General features: G+C 33.5%; 1 protein-coding gene across 1 annotated transcript; it reads right to left on the reverse strand.

The window, feature by feature from the left end:
* Positions 1-1,217: 1,217 nt before the first annotated feature.
* On the reverse strand, positions 1,218-16,391 carry LOC110021514 (protein NEN1-like). The gene is made up of 6 exons (XM_020720037.1): positions 15,858-16,391; positions 15,215-15,372; positions 14,974-15,020; positions 9,315-9,378; positions 2,003-2,721; positions 1,218-1,690 (listed from the first exon to the last, which is right to left on the reverse strand). Exons 1-6 carry the CDS (start codon positions 16,171-16,173, stop codon positions 1,453-1,455), a joined length of 1,542 nt encoding a protein of 513 aa, XP_020575696.1. The 5' UTR covers positions 16,174-16,391; the 3' UTR covers positions 1,218-1,452.
* Between the last annotated feature and the right edge of the window lie 1,184 nt (positions 16,392-17,575).

The following is a 17,575-nucleotide window of genomic DNA, read 5'->3' on the forward strand; positions in this document are numbered from 1 at the left end:
TAGACCTAGGCTACTAAAGAAGTTTCTAGACCTCAACCAAAAGTGAGGTCAACATTGACACTACACCCATGCACCGGTATAGCGGCCCTTGCACTCTTTGTACTGTATTCAGGCCATATTGCGCATCGATTTCAGAGGACGCCCTATCACTTACATAATGATCAAAAGGATTCGTGTCATGATATTTTTGACAAGTTTTATGATTGTTGCTGACTACCTAACACAACCCTCCACTTTTCACATTCGGGCGCGGGACCTAGTGACAGTGGTAAATAAATATTTCTGGCACCGACAGGATTTGAACTCCTCACCTGCGGATCCTACCAACCAAGCGGAATTCAACTTATTAAACTGTGTACTTTTATTTCTAAACATTATGCAAGAGTTAATTAGTAGTGGATTTGTTTCTATCAATTATTATGCGTTTCAAAATTAGCATGATAAAACTAATCTTATTTGTTATATGAATCTTGATTTACATGGTTATTTATTTATAGAAATTCCAAAAAAAAAAACTATTTTAATTTGTGATTAATTTTTGGGAACTTGGCATGGACAAATCTATCAATTACATCAATCATAATTGATGTAATTTTGATCAAAGAAAAATGAGAAACCCATTTTAATCTACATTGTTTGCAATAAAATATTAAATACACTTTTTTTAGTAATAGATTTTTGTAGTTAAAAGAAACGAATTTGATTAGGCTGTTAATGTTATATTAATAAAAGGCAAATGAATAAAATCATATATCAATATTTATAAATAATTTACTGCTATAATTCGTAGGATATTATTTTAGTCCTTTTATGAAATAAAGAATCAACTAAATCAAATTTTAAAAATAAAAATCCATGATATTACACTAACGAAATCCCGCAAAACACATTAGTATTGTAGGTCTTTTCGGACTAAAGCTTTCCCCCTGGCCTAGCTATGAAAATACTATATCTATATTATTGTTTTTTATGAATTTATCATATGTTGATTGCAAACTATCATATTCATGACATTCTATCCAAAACTAAATACTACAGCTAGAATTAACCACTTTGCCGCACACAATTAGTCTATCCTCATTAGACATCACAGCTTGCACAAGCCAAATGCAATTATAAACAAAAGCCATTGGCTGCTTTCGCAACAGAAAGAATAATTAATTATGAGAGAAGGTAGCACAATCCATTGAATAAATAAAACCATATTTGGAGTGAAATTTCTAGTGAGCCATACTTTCAATATATGATTCTGCAATCTCAACATGGAACATAAGCCAAAAGTGATACTAAAATCAACATCCAGTCAAGGCAAATTGACCAGAAGAATTATTTACATTTTTTTCTATTAAATGAGCAATGGCAGCAGAATTTTATAGTCAATAAACTTACAAATAACTGAAAAAAATAAATAACAACAAAACCTATGACAGAATGAGACATCATGCCTATTAACTACCCGGAATGGACCATAAGAGATCTGACCACTAGCCTGATGCCTGCATTCTGCTGATAATCGTAAGCGTCCAAACAGAAAAAAGCATCAATGGTTGTTCCAGGAGCCAATAACGAATCAAGCTCAACAGCATCAAATTTATTGAGTGCGACTTTATTCATGTTCTTCGATGCATCGATTCGGTATATCTCGGGGGAGTACATGCCAGCAGACTCCCAATTTGTTAGACTCGGTAGGCTACACAGCAAGGCAAAGACCAAAGTGTTTAGAATCTTAATCGCAGAAAACAAATAAAAGGTAAAAAAAATCACAATTTTTTAAAGATAAGGTAATCAGTCAGCTTTTAACAGATCAAACAACAAGAAAAGGAAATTATTTTATTATATAATAAAAAGTTGACTTTGCCATGAATATACAAACCGTAACTATGCGAAAGGTGGCGGGCATGTTTATGCAAGAGCATCTATCATGATAAACGTGCATGAGTCTTTATAGTGAGTGATACATTCTCATTTATCTAAACAGCACGTAAAAGAAATGGGAACTCACTGCAACCGGATAGTAGCAGAATTTGTGAATGCATTCTTTTTCATCAGAGGCCACCATTCAGACGTGCTACCATAATTCCTTAAGGAGCTTTGAACAAGAGATTCGCAGATCATTAGAACATGGCAAAGACTTGGAGGAGCATTGACTAGAATACTCAACTTTGGCCTGCCAGCATGGTCCGTAAATTTTGTGCTGATCCCAAAATGAATCACTAAACCCCCACAACAAAGCCACAAAGGCACGTTTAGGTGAAGAATTTGAATTCTTCTGACAGTTGGACTAAGAGTTGTATCGGATACCGTAATGCGATTCAGCAAAACCTCCTCAGGCTCTAAAAATCCGGCACAAGAAGTGGAATTCTTGATGATGCCAAGACGAGAGGTTGCATCAGCTGAATTTCCTGCTAAGCATGGTGCAGACGTTGCTCCTACAGAGTCATCCAAATTGAGGTGGGAAGAATCTATTTTCATCTGTTCAACCTGAGATATCAAATAAGTTGCATCCTCATTTTCAAGTTTATCAGATTGCCCTGGATCATGGTTCACCTTCCTGACATTTTTAACGCAAGACGAACCTTCCAGGCTGCTGAGAGGGACAGGTAAAGAGCACAATTTTAGGTTTGTTCCCACAGGGGTGTCATTCTGAATATTACACTTTTCCGAAATAATACCTCCAGATACCAACTTTTTGATAGAAACCCCATTTGAGACACTCGATTCCTGAAAGAAATATAGATTCAGTATATGGTTAAGGTAAACAAAACATTTCATCATTTCATGCAATCCAAATCTAATATACTAATGTCAACGTCACCAAGTGAGGATGAAGGTGCATTTAACATTTAATTTAACATAATGTAAACATAGCACAAGAACTATTGAATCATATTTATATAGTGGGGCAATTTAAACACAATTTATTTCTAAAACTTATTAGGACAAATGGGTTCCATTCCTATTGATAAATCTTCTCATTCTGTAAAATAGCAGCAATACTTAAATCACAAATCCCCAACCCCAAAAACAAAATAAAAATATGAAAAAAAAAACACAATATTAGCATAAGTAAACATTTTGAATTATGGAAAAAATATTCAGAAAAAAAAAGTGCATGGGATTTATAAAAAAAATGTGTAATACTAAAATATATAGTTTTTGGGGTTTGATATTACTCATTTTATAACTATATCAGAGGAAGGATGAGAAATAACATCTATTGAACAAAAGATAGTAAAATATGGGCTTAGAGTATAATGAATGTGATATGATTCTTGGCATAAAGTAGGGAAAATAAAATATTTTATTGCAAGAACTCGAAACACTCTCAAATACATAAAAGATAAGTGTCTACAATTCAAAAGGTGGGCGATCTCCTTCAAATCCCACAGTTTGAGAGGTAGGAAATCTCTCCCAAACCCTATTCCTAACCCTAAGAGTCAAGACAACAAACTCTTGCATAACTCTAACCCTAAACATATTAGCCCTATTCACACTAAAAAAAAAAAAATTACACGTAAGTAAATTGCACTTCTAGTCTTATGCTTAAAATAAGTGTTCAAATTATATGACGGACTAAGCGTCAGCGTAACAATCCAAAAACTATATATTTAGTATTACACTTTTTTTAAATAATGCTATACACTTTATTTTCTAAATATTTTTTCCATAGTTCAAAATATTTACTAATTATATCACTATATTAGAGAAAGGACGAGAAATAACATCTATTGAACACAGGATAGAAAAGTATGGACTTAGATGTATAAAAAATGTGATACGATTCTTAGCTGGAATTAGGACAAATAAAATATTTTATTGCAAGAACTTCAAACAGCACACTCAAATACATAAAAGATAAGCACCTATATTTTGAGAGTTTGGCGATCTCTCCCAAATCTTATAATTCGAGAGGTAGAAAATCTCTCATAAACTCTAACTCTAAGACTTAAGACAACAAACCCTTGCATAACCCTAACCCTAAATATATTAGCTCTATTTATACTAAACAATAATAAATGACAAATGACTAAATTGCCCTTTTAGTCTTACGCCCAAAATAAGTGTTCAAATTATTTGGCAAACTCAATGTCAGCATAACAATGCTCCCCTTCTGAAAGACATCTTATTCTCAAGATGGAAAAAAAATAAAACTGCTATTGCATCAAGTCGTATGACTCCCCCATGGTGTTATAATCTAGGCATCATTTTTATTTAATCAAGAATTCAAAGTGACTTGTCTGAGTTTGAAACACATTCTTGTGCACATAATTCAGCTGCATCTGAATCTGTTGATACCCTAACTTCAAGTCAATATTGTAAAATACTACAGCCCCAAACAATTCATCCAGTAGCTCATCGGTCACCAAAATCTCTACCAGCTCTGTATCATCTGTCTCTTCCATATTATGCAACTCAACAAAAAATCTCAGCTCTATATCTTAAATTACCATCACCACGGTCCTGAGTTTCACTAAAGTCTTGCAAAAAATAGGATTACCAGAAAGTACCACCATTTTATATCCACCTTGAATACTCTGCAATGTCAAAATCAGCCTCTTACAAACTCCCCTGCTCTTCTCCACCTATCGTATTCCCATCATTACTCCTACATCGCCTTTCGCTGGGAAAACTGACATAGCAAAAGAAACTGGCACAATAGGAGGCAGCTATCCGTCGAGATCAAATCAACTGTGGTTCACTGTTCCAGGCCAAAATTCATAAAAGCAATATTCTCCAGCTCCTAATCACACTTCATCTCGTTTTCTCTGCTTCTAGATGTCATACAATTTCTTCTAGAGGTTACCACTTGAATTCGCTCCAAAAATCCTTCACTTGATCTACCTGCTTTCATTTGTACCAGCTTCCGAAGGTTGCACCATTTCTTCCAAGTGTTGTTGTTCAAGTCCGCTCCCAATCCTTGGCTCGATACTGCACCCCCTGATTTACCTAATGCAACGATGTTGCCCTAATGTTGCGTAAACCCTTATGGTTGTCGTTGCTCGCGTATATTTCTGTTGTCGTTGCTCGATTGCGGGCAGAGGTTGTGAAACTCCATGATCTTATTCATCATTTCTTTCAAAGCTGTGAATCTTCACTCCAACAACCTCTCCATGCACCACAATCACATTTCGATGGCCGAGAAACATTCTTTTCTTTTGCATTTGATGTGCCTAAACTCTCCCTTTAATTTCACTTCAAAAACATCAACTTTCTTGGTCGTCATTTGTAACAGTTTAATTTCAAGGAGGGAGAGGAATCGAAGGACGGAAAAGATGGAATGAACGCTCGTGCAACCGAAAAGAGGAATAGGAAAGAAGGGGTCGCGTAAATGAATGAAGGGAAAGAAGAAGTGAGAAGTGTCAAAAAGCCAAGGAGGTGACATTTCGCACTGTAAATTGTCGAACGACTTACCTTTCTTGTTGAGCAGCTTGTCTATGGTGAAGGAAGACGAGAGAGGAGTTTCCGTGTGGGTAGAAGAGATGAGGTCGTCGTACGAAGAAGAAGAAAAGAGGAAAGAAGTCGAAGAGGAGCTCTCAAGTGTGTGATTCAATTATCACGTGAAGGAGTTTTCCCTGGTTGCGATCACACCCTAGCCAAGCATTGAGGAAGAAGAGCGGGTTTGGCATAACAGAGGTAAGTTATGTTAAATTAGCTTAATAATAATAACAATAATAATAATCATATATATATATATATATATATTTTAATAGAAATTAAGTGTGATTACATAAAGCAAAATTTAACACTTAAGTAATGAAAAGATAATAGCTTATTAAAAATAATAAGTTAGTTAAATTTTATATCATGCTTTAGGCTTTTAATTTTAAAAGAACTAACGTCAAGGCAAACAACAAATGAAGCATCATCGAGGTGAATACTTGTAATTTTAAACTATAGTAATAATATATTTTTCTCAAATATGTTTGTAGTTAATGATATTTTTGGATATTTTATTCTAATTGAGCTATTCTTTTTTTTATTGGTCATATCGTTGCAAATGTTATAGTTATTTACTCGTGCATTTTAGTGTATGTTTTATATAGTATGATTGAATGTGATGAACGCACGTTTATGTTGACTGCTTGTATGTGCACGACGGGCTATGATGGAGCATCTATTGATAATATCAATAGAAGAACAATAATATACTCGTGCACGTAAATGAAAAAGAATATTAATATTGATGTGTTTTAATCGACACAAAATTTTAAACGATGTCTTCTATGACGATTGTATAAATATAAATAATATTTTATAATAATGATATAGATCCCTACGAATAGCATCTTAAATGTTTATATTGATTTAAAAAGAAGCATAACTATCATGCATATTATTCTTTTTTTTTTCCTTGTATTACTTTAGCTTAGAAGTATGAGTATTCACTAGTTTTTTAACTTACAGTTGTTCTAAGTAAGTTTTCAGATTTAATTAAATTATTAAAAAATGAGTGATAGACGAGAAAATATTTATAGAAGATGCGGACAACCATCAACGAAGTAATTATAAATTAAACCGTTTTAATTTAATTTGTATTGGCTCTTTCATCTATTAAATTGTGAGTTAATATATAAAACTTAATTCACCAACCCGATCGTCTGTTTTCGCCTTGGTTAATTCCAAGCCACGAATCGAATCGTGACATCATTACTCACGGGAAAACTTTCAATCACAAAGGCAAAATTTATATACCCTGAAATCATGTCGTTGGCTTGCCGGCTTGTGTGGTCTAGTCAAGAAGAAGCGTCGCATGATTAGTTCACACCCCAAAATGTTGCGACCCATCTGCTTCCTCGATTCATAACTATATCATAGGGTTCAATCAGATGACGCAATGGATACATGCATGCAACTTTCCCATTGGCTCCCTATCAAGCTCAAATCGCAATTATATCACATCATCATAAGTTGTGATTCCTCATCCCATATCTGAAACTTTGTAAGTGTCAATCCTGTCAATCGTTATTTGTTTCCCAGAGATCGGTTGCTCTTATACCATTTGATATGTTTGTTGGCAAAAATTGGCGCAAATAAAATATTTTATTGCAAGGACTCTAAACAGCACTCATATACATAAAATATAAGCATATAAAATTTGAGAGGTAGGCGATCTCTTCCAGATTCTACAATTCAAAAGTAGGACTCAAACCCTAACCCCAAGACTCGGGACAACAAAGTCATGCATAACCCTAAACCTAAGACTCAAGAAAACAAACTCCTGCATAACCCTAACCCTAAACATATTAGCCCTATTTTATACTAAACAATAATAAATAACAAATGACTAAATTGCCCTTTTAGTTTTATGCCTAAAATAAATGTTCAAATTATTTGGCAGGCTCGGCGTCAGGTAACAGAATGACAGAAGATGCACTAACAAGTCAGATTAAAAAGAACAAAAAACTAGTGTCAAAGGATTAAAAAGGAAAATTTTATATCAAAAGTAACTAAAGTAATAAATCGAAAATTGGACTAAAGAAAATTAGAAAACAAAGTGCATAGGATTACAAGAATAACGAGTAAAACTAGGATGTACATTTTTAGGATTTAATATTACTAGTTACATAATTATATCAGAAGAAGGTGAAAAGTAACATTTATTGAATACAAGACAGTAGAATATGGGTTTAGATATATAATGAATGATAAAAGATGCATTAGACGGATAAAAACAAAATGAGTATCAAAGTTTAAAAATAAAAATGATAAGCCAAAAGTAAACAAAGTAACTGGGATCAAAGTGTCAAAATATTTGCACAAAATAGTTTTAACACCTCAAGCAACACTTGGCATGAATAGGCAAAGAAAAATGATTTATTATGCCAGCCCAAGTAGTTGAGATTATACTAATAACGAGGATTAGGCCAACCATGATTCTCCCCAACTCCTTGGTGCTTTCCATTTCCTTGCCAGTAGAAGGTGTTAGCATCAACATTATCCAGGTCACATACCTACTGATCAATAAAACTCAATGCACAGATTGTAGCCGACTAAGCTTTCACATTAGCTTCTGCCCCCTCTTTCACCCAACCATTGCTACTTTTATGCAGTTATGCTTTGCTACTTCTTTTCAAGTAAAGCCACTACACTGTGATAGTCTTTAACGACCCTCTTGCTGTTATGTTTGCAGCTTCTACGGCTTGCCATCTCTTATCCCTCGCCTTCCTTTTATGGGCTAAATGACTAGTAATTAATGTCAAACTTCACACACAATGGAACCTTGGTGTGATAGGTTTAATTATATTAGAAAAATAAATTTTGGTCGTTAACCAAGAGTATTATTTAATAAACGATATCATGGAGAATTAAAAAGGAAAATATCTGGATGATAAAAAAAAATTGTTTCTAAGTTGAGTATGAAAAAAATGTGAATTTCAAGGCAGATGTATGAGAAAACTATGAATGAAAAATTAATAAATCATTTGATTAGAGGAAAAATTGAATGACATCTATTGAGGATAAGGTAACTGAAAATAGATGTTTGGGTGATTTGAATACGCACAACGAAAGGTAGAAAATACACTTATTTGATGAGTACATAAAAGTAGTATTAGGAGATAAGGAGGATAAAGATAATCCTAAGATAACATTGATAGAAGTTGTTCAAAATGATTTGTAAAGAATACTTTTAATATCGTAAGTAGTAGTACTTGGTTGGAATGAATGGAAAACAAAGTTTCATAGAGCTGATTTCAAATAATTGGGATAAGGCTAATGATAATGGTGGTGATTATGGTGATGTTAAAAATTGTAGCAATGTAGCTTCAAGGATAGGGTATTATGAATTTTTAGCTAAACAAAACATTGAGTAAGAGTACTTCAAGATGATTACACATTTTTTTAATTTATTTTCCTTTGGTGGGGAGAGATGGGCATATGGTACATAGTACTTCACTCTAAGTATCATCTTGCATCTGTTGAAAAAAGTGGTTCAAAGAATAAGGAATCATTATTGACTACTCAGAGCAATAAGCCATTACTATGCACTTATAAATCAAGTAAATGACCACTCTTAACATTGATAGTAGTAGTAAGCTATTTACTATATATTGTTAGCAACATAATTCCTAGCATGAACCAACATATGCTATCGAATAATAAAAAAAATGGCTCACTAATAAAAAAAATGGACTTCAGTCATCAAGGAAACAAAAAAAATACTAAGGAAAAAAAAGGGTAGAGAAATTTTAAGCACTGTAACATTATTCCCACATTCAGAAGTGGCCGTAGCAAATTTTCATCATAAAATAGCAATAATAATGTGTACAAGAAGATGACAAAGAGATAAATGACTCAGAATGTCAACTATTTACCAAGAACAACACTGCAGCACAGTACTTCAGAACCTCCAGATTCAATCGTACATCATCCAAGCTCCTGGTCGGTCAACATAAAGCTAGCATGTAGTCAATAGTTGCAATAAAATACCAGTACAGATTTTCATAAAAGTATATATTTAAGACCTAAAAGGAATGAATAGCAAATAAGAATTCAATTATTGTTTCACTGTATATATGTAAAAAAAAATGTATGTATGTAAAGTAAATTATTTCAGAAATTATTTTTCACATTCCGTAAGCCTTTTCCCATGAAACTCCAGAAAGCCGAACTTGAGAACTAGTAGGTTACAGTCCGGAAGAGGAAAAAAGGTCAGGGAAGGGAAAAAGAAGAGAAAGGAGAAGAGGAGAAGAAGCAGAGAGGGATTGAAAGAAATGAAGGAAAGAAAGAGATAGCCGGGAAGGTAAGAAAATGAGTTTTAATTTCATTTGGATTTTTTGGGTATTATTTTATAAATAGATCTCAATTCGGAATTGTTGGGCTTCAAACTTATACGTGTGGTGCTTTTGTGATTGCTTACAAAAGAAAGAAGTTTCGATAAACTACTTTCGACATGGTAAATCATAAAGCGAGTAAGATTTATTAAATTCTAATATAGAAAATAAATTCTTTTAAATTTTTGCACGTCTACTTGTATATATAGAATGTTTGAGATGCACTGTAAAGTCTTTATATTGTGAAATGCATGTTTACAACATCCTCTATAATAGGTAAAGAACCATCTAAAAATATGATGATACAAATTAGCAAGTGCATTTTAATTTTATAAATATTTGTTAATTGGTGATACTATTAAAAGGAAGTATATAATATTTGTAAGTTATTCATTTATAAATGCAATTATCGAGTATATTTGAATAAAAATCACATATTTATTAAAGCAATTAATTATAAAGATGTGGAGCTTAATAAATATTATATTATGAGAGCAAGTTGGTAGTGATATGCTTATATTACATGTGCAAGTAGCGACAAAAAAGATCTCCAATGAAACAAGATCTCCTATAAGAACAAAAGAGTCCTTAAGGCAGTTCAACAACGATTATGATGGATTTCACCTAGGCTTTATTGAACTTAATGATCTAGCCTTCAGAATGAGCTATGAAATGTTTGCATATATTGAGTGTAAGTATATCAGTAAAACATGTATAATATTTTGGGTGAATTTAAGTGATTGAATGCATTTTTCACTCTATACTGGTGAGTACGATATCCAAACAGATTTTGAAAGTATATTAGTCAGCTGAATCACGCCCATCTCTGTTACGCCCTAAGCAGACTGGTGGAGAGGGGTCATCATGAGGCGTGATAAAAAGTGGTATCAGAAAAATTAAATTTTAAGGATCAATAATGAAAGCTTGATTGAATTTAGTGTTAGTAGAAAAATAAATTTAATATGATATGATTACTACAAAGCATAGGCGGGTGCTGTTTATTTAGGTGAGGGTGAGACATGTCCAAAACCCTGCATTGCAAATTATATATAATATAAAATGCATTAATATGAATATATAAATATATATTTTTTGGTGCAATAAATTGCATATAATATGGATGAAAAAGTGTCTGAAGAATCTAATGGCCAGTCAGCAAAGCTAGACAGTTTTTAAAATATTGAAACTTTTGAGGATAGTACACTTATAGCAGAAAATATGTCAGTGACAGCAGATCTCGAAAATATGAAGCAATTATAGAGATAAAAATGATGATACAGATGATGAAAAAGATGCAATCTTTTGTAGAACCTGCAACACCTGTTATACCACAAGCAGCAGCACCACCACACCTACAGTTTCAAGTGCTAGTGTCAGTACTAACATTAGTGTGGATATAAATAAATATTTGAAGTTCATTCGAAGTTTAAAGCCACCTTAATTTAAAAGAGATGGTGTCAAAGATGTCAAGAATTGGATTTTCAGGACTGAGAAAATCTTGAATGGGATGAAATACCATAATGATAGAAGAATTTTTCTTGCAGTATTTATACTTGAAGGAGAGGCATAACATTGGTGGAGAGGCTAACACTTAAAGAAATTTGAGGGTAGACCTGAGAGGCAGATTATTTGGGATGGTTGGAGCAAGTTTTCAAAGATTGATATGTCTCTCCTTCTACAAGATAGATAATGCAAAAGAGATTTATGAGTTTAACTCAAAAAAGGCAATAATGAGGCAAAATTTAAATCCTTGCCAAAATAAGCTCTATAGCTTATTAGTACTCCAAGTTAAAAGTGCTATAGATTTTCGAGAAGATTGAAGAATCAATTGAGGCAGCCTTTTGATTCCACTGCCTATCAAGGATTTTACTGAGTTAATGGAAAACGTCAGACTTTGGAACAGGATATGGAGATTGCGAAGAATAAATGAGAGACCTGTATCAAAAAGAGACCATTAAAAATTAGAAGTGGTCAATTTAATTACAAAAATTTACTCCAAGGTTACAACAACAACGTCAGTCAGGAGGTCAGCAGTTGATTCCAATTTGTGTTACTTGTGAAAAGTCACATTCAGAAAAATATTTGTTAAATATTTAAAGATATTACTTATGTTGTATATCGGGTCATATCAAAAGTATAAAAATATGAGTCCATACAGGAAAAGCACTCAAGCATTTAGAGAGCGTATTGATCATTAGATAATAGAATCTAATGAGGTGAAGATCATGCTAATGATTTACATCTTGATGACGAAAGCTTTATAATCCGAGCTCAAATACCTAGCAAGTACGTGAATATGGTTTCAGAAGATGAGCTACGTTGTTACAAATATGAGTTCAGATTTCGAAAAATGTTTCCTCTCATCTAAGAGCTTATTAATATTATGAACTACTACGGAGTTATCCTTAGAAATGTATGAAAAGACTTGCTGGTGAAGTATAAAAGTATAAAAATTTATTAAAAAAAAAACCTATGCTTTTAAAAGAAAAAAATGAATATTATTATTACTTGTAATGATTGTAAAAATGCAAGAAGTCTAGAAAAGAATGTAGCAAGCAAAAACTTTATTTTTTAGTGGTTATAATAGACTTCATATTAAAAAAGGAGAAACATAATATATATAATAGTTAAAGCAATTGATAAGAGATCTATTGACGTTGAAGGAGCTTGATATATAAAAGTAAAAAAAACTACATCTTGGTTAAATGTGAAGTCATGAAAAAATTATGAAAATGGCACTTCAAAGAATTAATAAATAAGAGTTGCAAAGAAAAAAAATATTTTTGAATAGTATAATTAACAATACAGTGAAGCATAATATATTAATCTAAAAAATACATAATAAAGTTAGCTCTAAAGAAGATGCATAAAGATAAGCTTCAGATTGATATGTTACTGAGACTTTGAGAGTCTTATGGGATAATACATTAATTCAATTAAAAAAATTCAAAAAAAAAACCTTGAAAAGTGAGAAAATATCAAATGATTGGAAAGGAAACATTATGGAATTAATAATTAAGAAAAAACTTGATGCTAAAATTGTGTTAACTATAGAGAAATCAAGTTTATGAGTCATATAAGAAAGTTATGAGAGAAAGAAATGAACTAAAAACATGAAAATATTATATGCTAGTTTTAAAGAATAAATTTATTTCCTATCAGAAAGATCCATTATGCAAGTGAATTTTGTGTTAACACAATTGATAGAAAAACATAGAGAATAAAGAATGATCTCCATATGATTTGTATTGGTCTTAATAAGACATGCTTGGCTATCATAAGAATTGATTTGGTCACATTGTGTACCAACCAATATTAAAAATTGTAAAGTGGCCCAAAGATGGTTCCCAATAACATCAAGGATTAGCATTTAGTTAATAGTCATGGAAATGAAACAAAAAAATTGAAAGTAACTACCTTAGGATCCGTTTGGGGCAGCTTATTTGGTGCGGTGGCGTTTTGAAAGCGCACATGACCTGTTTGGGTAAACTGCGTTTTGACAGCTTATGTGTTTTCAAAACGCTGAAAACAGCGTTTTCACACTGCACCTATCTAGGTGTGGTGGCAGCTTTCTAGCAGCGGTTTGGCTTTCCTAAAAAAAAAATTGTAATAATCACCGCACCTAGCTTATCAGCAGATTAATTTTAATCACATTATCAGCGGATTATTCAATAAGCTGCAGCTGCCCCAAATGGACCCTTAGTCTATCCTTTTTGTCTAAAATATAGTTCAAATTAGTGAGAATATTGACTGAAATAAGTTAAAAAATTAGAATAATTAAAAAGATATTTTGAATATGAACATTTAAAATTAGTAGAATTAAGATTGAATAAATAATATACAATTTTAATGGTGAGCTACTAGTATTTATCAATCAACATTGGAAGATGAAATGAAAACTGTGTGTTATAGGTTTATATACTTTTAATCCATCCATACAAAAATTAAAATATAAATGAGGATATAACTTGTAGAATTAAATTTAAAATAGTTAAAATGAAGAGTGCTTCATGTGTGATAAGATATCATGGGAACCTAAAAGAAAATTTTACAAAATTGCAGTTAGGTCAATAACATCAGATGGATCAAATTGTTGGGTAGGAAAAAAGTCATTATTATTTAAGTTAAATGAAAAAAAATAGAGAATGCTAAAATTTTAAAGAATGATTATATTAGATGAATGGTTGGAGTAGCATCTATTGAAGATAATTGACTTGTACATCAGGGGATAGAAATTGTGTTCATTAGACAAGTAGATAAAATTAATGTCATATGATTGGGAAGAAGAGGAGTTAGACCCAAGTTGACATGGATGGTTGTACAAAATAATATGAAAATAATAGATTTAATACCTCAAACATCACTCGGTATGACTCAATAGAAATGAACGAAAAAAATTCATACACAAAAATTTGGGATAAAAAGGATGACAAGTTTCGACGAAATTGGCTTCCTTTCCTACTCCAATGGCACAACCACTGAAAAAACAGCTATGGTGCATGTGAACTAGCAATAATAGGATAAGAATTGGCATGAATACATACATAGCAGCCACAACCACTAACTTCAGCAGAAAGACCTTCAATCACAGGGATGGGTGCGGTTGATGGCCAATTCAGGCCATATATTTGCAATAAGCTGGGGGATGATCTGCATCGCAGGTCCATGGGCATCCATAACATCCATGTTTAACCTCCAGGTATCATCAAATACAACTTTAATTGAATCCACACTATCTATTCATCATGAGGGTTACCTTAAAACTACCTAATCATCAGGTTTATAGGTAAGATATGGACTTCAAGTGATAATTATTGATAGCCATTTTTTAATTGTTATATACAAACAATTTAAACACCACAATAATAAAAAAATGATCTATCTTGACATTTAAAAGCACAAATTATGCTTCTCTCACAAGTTTATTTGCATTTTTTTTCTACATATTTTTAAACTAATAAATGTTAACCACATTAAAAGAATTTGCCGAAATATATTATGTATTCTAGTCTTGGCATTATAGAGGATGTAAAAAAAGGGTAGTTTTCCAAGCCATCTATTTGGAATAGAATGGGCTTTGCAATAAAAGTTGCACCATATCATTCCCAAAGGTGCTTCGTCATGTGACCATTCTGGGTAGCTGAGAATGAGAGGAAGTGATACGGGCATAAGTTACAAATAGGGAGGAAGGAATTATCACCTGTGCTTTTGTGGTCCGAGACAAAAATAATTAGCCAATGTAGCCATCTGAAAAAAGAAGATGAGATCATGTTGATCAACCAAAAGCTTTTCTTAACACATTTTCTTTATGCATGCAAGTAAGAAATGGTAAAAGCATACATGCGAGGTTCAAAAGAAATGATGAAAAACAGCGAGCAAAGGGAGCTTGTTAAGCAATGAAGGGAGAAAAGAAAAAAAAATACTAATGCCAGTGGTATCACCTTCATGTCTCCAGCCCTCCTGCCGAATCTCTCAGTTAGCAATGGCAAGGTATCAATGGTTCCAACGGGCTCAGGGGGGGGCCTGCCTATCTCTGCAAAGGCTTCCCTGATCCGAGGGCAGTCAAACCTCAAGATGTTGTGACCCGCCCATACCTTCCCTGTAACAATCAAAATAAAGTTTTGCAATCAATTCAAATTTAATTAAAATTGTCCGAAAAATTGCAATTACTTTATGAAATAAATTGAATTGTCTGAGATTAGTATGACGCGTTGCCTGACATCAACTTGAAAGAAATTAATGCTCCAAAAAAAGAGATTTGAAAACATTTCATGCCACCTTTTAAACTTTGGCTTTGTGCCAAATCCTTCCTCCTTTTGTATAGGAGACAAAACATGTATTTTGTAACCCTACTCATGCAAATTATTCCCTTCTTTTATTTCATTAATATCTCCATCGAATTAAAAAATTAGCAAAGACTCTCTAGCCTGCAGTACATCTTGCAGTACAGAAAGCAATAGCATTTTGTCAAATATCGGGTGTTTAATATGGCGTTCCATCAATCTTGAGGAGAGGAGAGAAGAGGAGAGCAGAGGATGCTGCTAAACACTATATTCATTCATAAAATTCAACATTTTTTAATACCATGGAGAAAGGAGAAAACTTTGTTGGCGACATCGACGAAGCAGGGAGCGGTAGAGACGGAATCACGGGTGATGCCATTGCAGCGGATGGACAGGGACGAGATGGCGTTGAGGTCGGAGGGTCGGATGAGTGTGGAGAAATTGTCTACTTCAATCAGCCGACGAGGGCACACCAAGATGGCCCCAAACTCCAAGAGTGAGTACCCGTCGCGGCCGCGTCCGGAACCGAATGGCACAGTTGTTTCGACATCGAAGAAGGCGATCATCGTCTCCAAATCCTGTTGTTTTGGCCCTTCTGACTTACCCACCCCCTCCATCCCTTTCCTTCGCCCTCTTTTCACCTCTTTCTCTCTCCCCTTCTTTCCAACTTATAATCTTTCGGATTCCTGCCGCCTTCACTTCTTTTTGCTGCAGTCGACACTTTGCTTCCGATGAGAGAAATTCTTGTATTTATGCCTTATCATGTCACAGAGTCGACTTAGCTGGTGTGCTTTGGCCAATTCGCAAGCTTGCCCAGCTTGGTGTTTAAAGTGTATTTGGGATTGATCGACTTCCAAGACATTATTTGCAGTTACGGCAATTAAAATCTCTCTCTATTGAGGTTACTCCTGACACTTATTAATTATAATCTTATAATGATTAATAATTATATGTACTGGCATCAATTTGAATATGAGATATTCAATTAATTGTAATAAAAGAAATTGACACATGAATACGAGAAAGTATGACGTCCCAAACTTAAAAACATAATAAAAAGAGTTTCTTATTATAAGTTACAATTTAAATTCATCATTTAATTTTATTCGTATATTTTTATACAAAAAAAAAATTATCAGTAATCTTACAGCTATCTAATAGCTTGTGAAGCCTACTAGGTCGGCCAAGTCCAAAAGCTTAAACGAAAATAACCGAGCAGATCAAATGAAATTCACTCACATGGAAATGAGCAGAAAGGGCTGCCAACCTAAGAGAAGCTGACTCCATGCATTTTTTATATCATGGGAGAATTGAAGCAAATCTTTGACCATCCGACAGAGAGCAAAGGGCTTCTTATCAAGAATTGAAGATAATTAGCCAAATTGTGTTAACTGACCATACACAATTGGTTGAGCTCAATCGACTAAGCCAACTCGGCCAACTAATCCTAATCGATTGAGTGAGGAGACAACCAAATAATAAGATATTACTACCAAACTATCAGAGATACCGCAATATTGATCTTCTCTAAATGAGACCAAAAAAAAAAGTATCATTATTATATTAAGTTCTATATGAATAGAGCTAAAATCTAATTACTCCTAAGATTTGATTCACAGACAACTATGACTTCAACAACCATTTAGATTTATTAGGTTTCAACGTTTATTCGTTGAAGAATTATTCCATCAGTACTACGCACCTTAAGGTAGGTGTGTATCCAATAAGATGGCGCCAGCTGTAAACTACGGTCCCACCTTTTAAACGAAATAAAATTAAAATAAATATTAATTTTAATTGTTTTTCGACCCGGCTCGATAATTAACCCGAACCCGTCTTGCTTTTTACTTTCCCCGAACCACATTTTAATTTTCTACACACTATTATTACGAGAGTTTAGGGCTTACTTTAGGGCTTACTCTTCCTCGGCGAAAACCTCCAGCGCATTGCATCCTCCGGCGAAACCCTCCGGCAAAGCGCATCCTCCGGCGAAAGCGAAGGGCATGGCATCCACTCGTT

This window comes from Phalaenopsis equestris, unplaced genomic scaffold (assembly GCF_001263595.1).
Source record: "Phalaenopsis equestris unplaced genomic scaffold, ASM126359v1 Scaffold000134, whole genome shotgun sequence".
Classification (NCBI taxonomy): Eukaryota; Viridiplantae; Streptophyta; class Magnoliopsida; order Asparagales; family Orchidaceae; genus Phalaenopsis; species Phalaenopsis equestris.

Coding starts and splice junctions, on each gene's coding strand:
- LOC110021514 (XM_020720037.1), bottom strand. CDS start 16,173: ATGGAGGGGGTGGGTAAGTCAGAAGGGCCAAAACAACAGGATTTGGAG. Junction 15,021..15,214: donor GGAGGGCTGGAGACATGAAG/GTGATACCACTG, acceptor TTCTTTTTTCAG/ATGGCTACATTGGCTAATTA. Junction 2,722..9,314: donor GTGCTGCAGTGTTGTTCTTG/GTAAATAGTTGA, acceptor TATTTCTTTCAG/GAATCGAGTGTCTCAAATGG.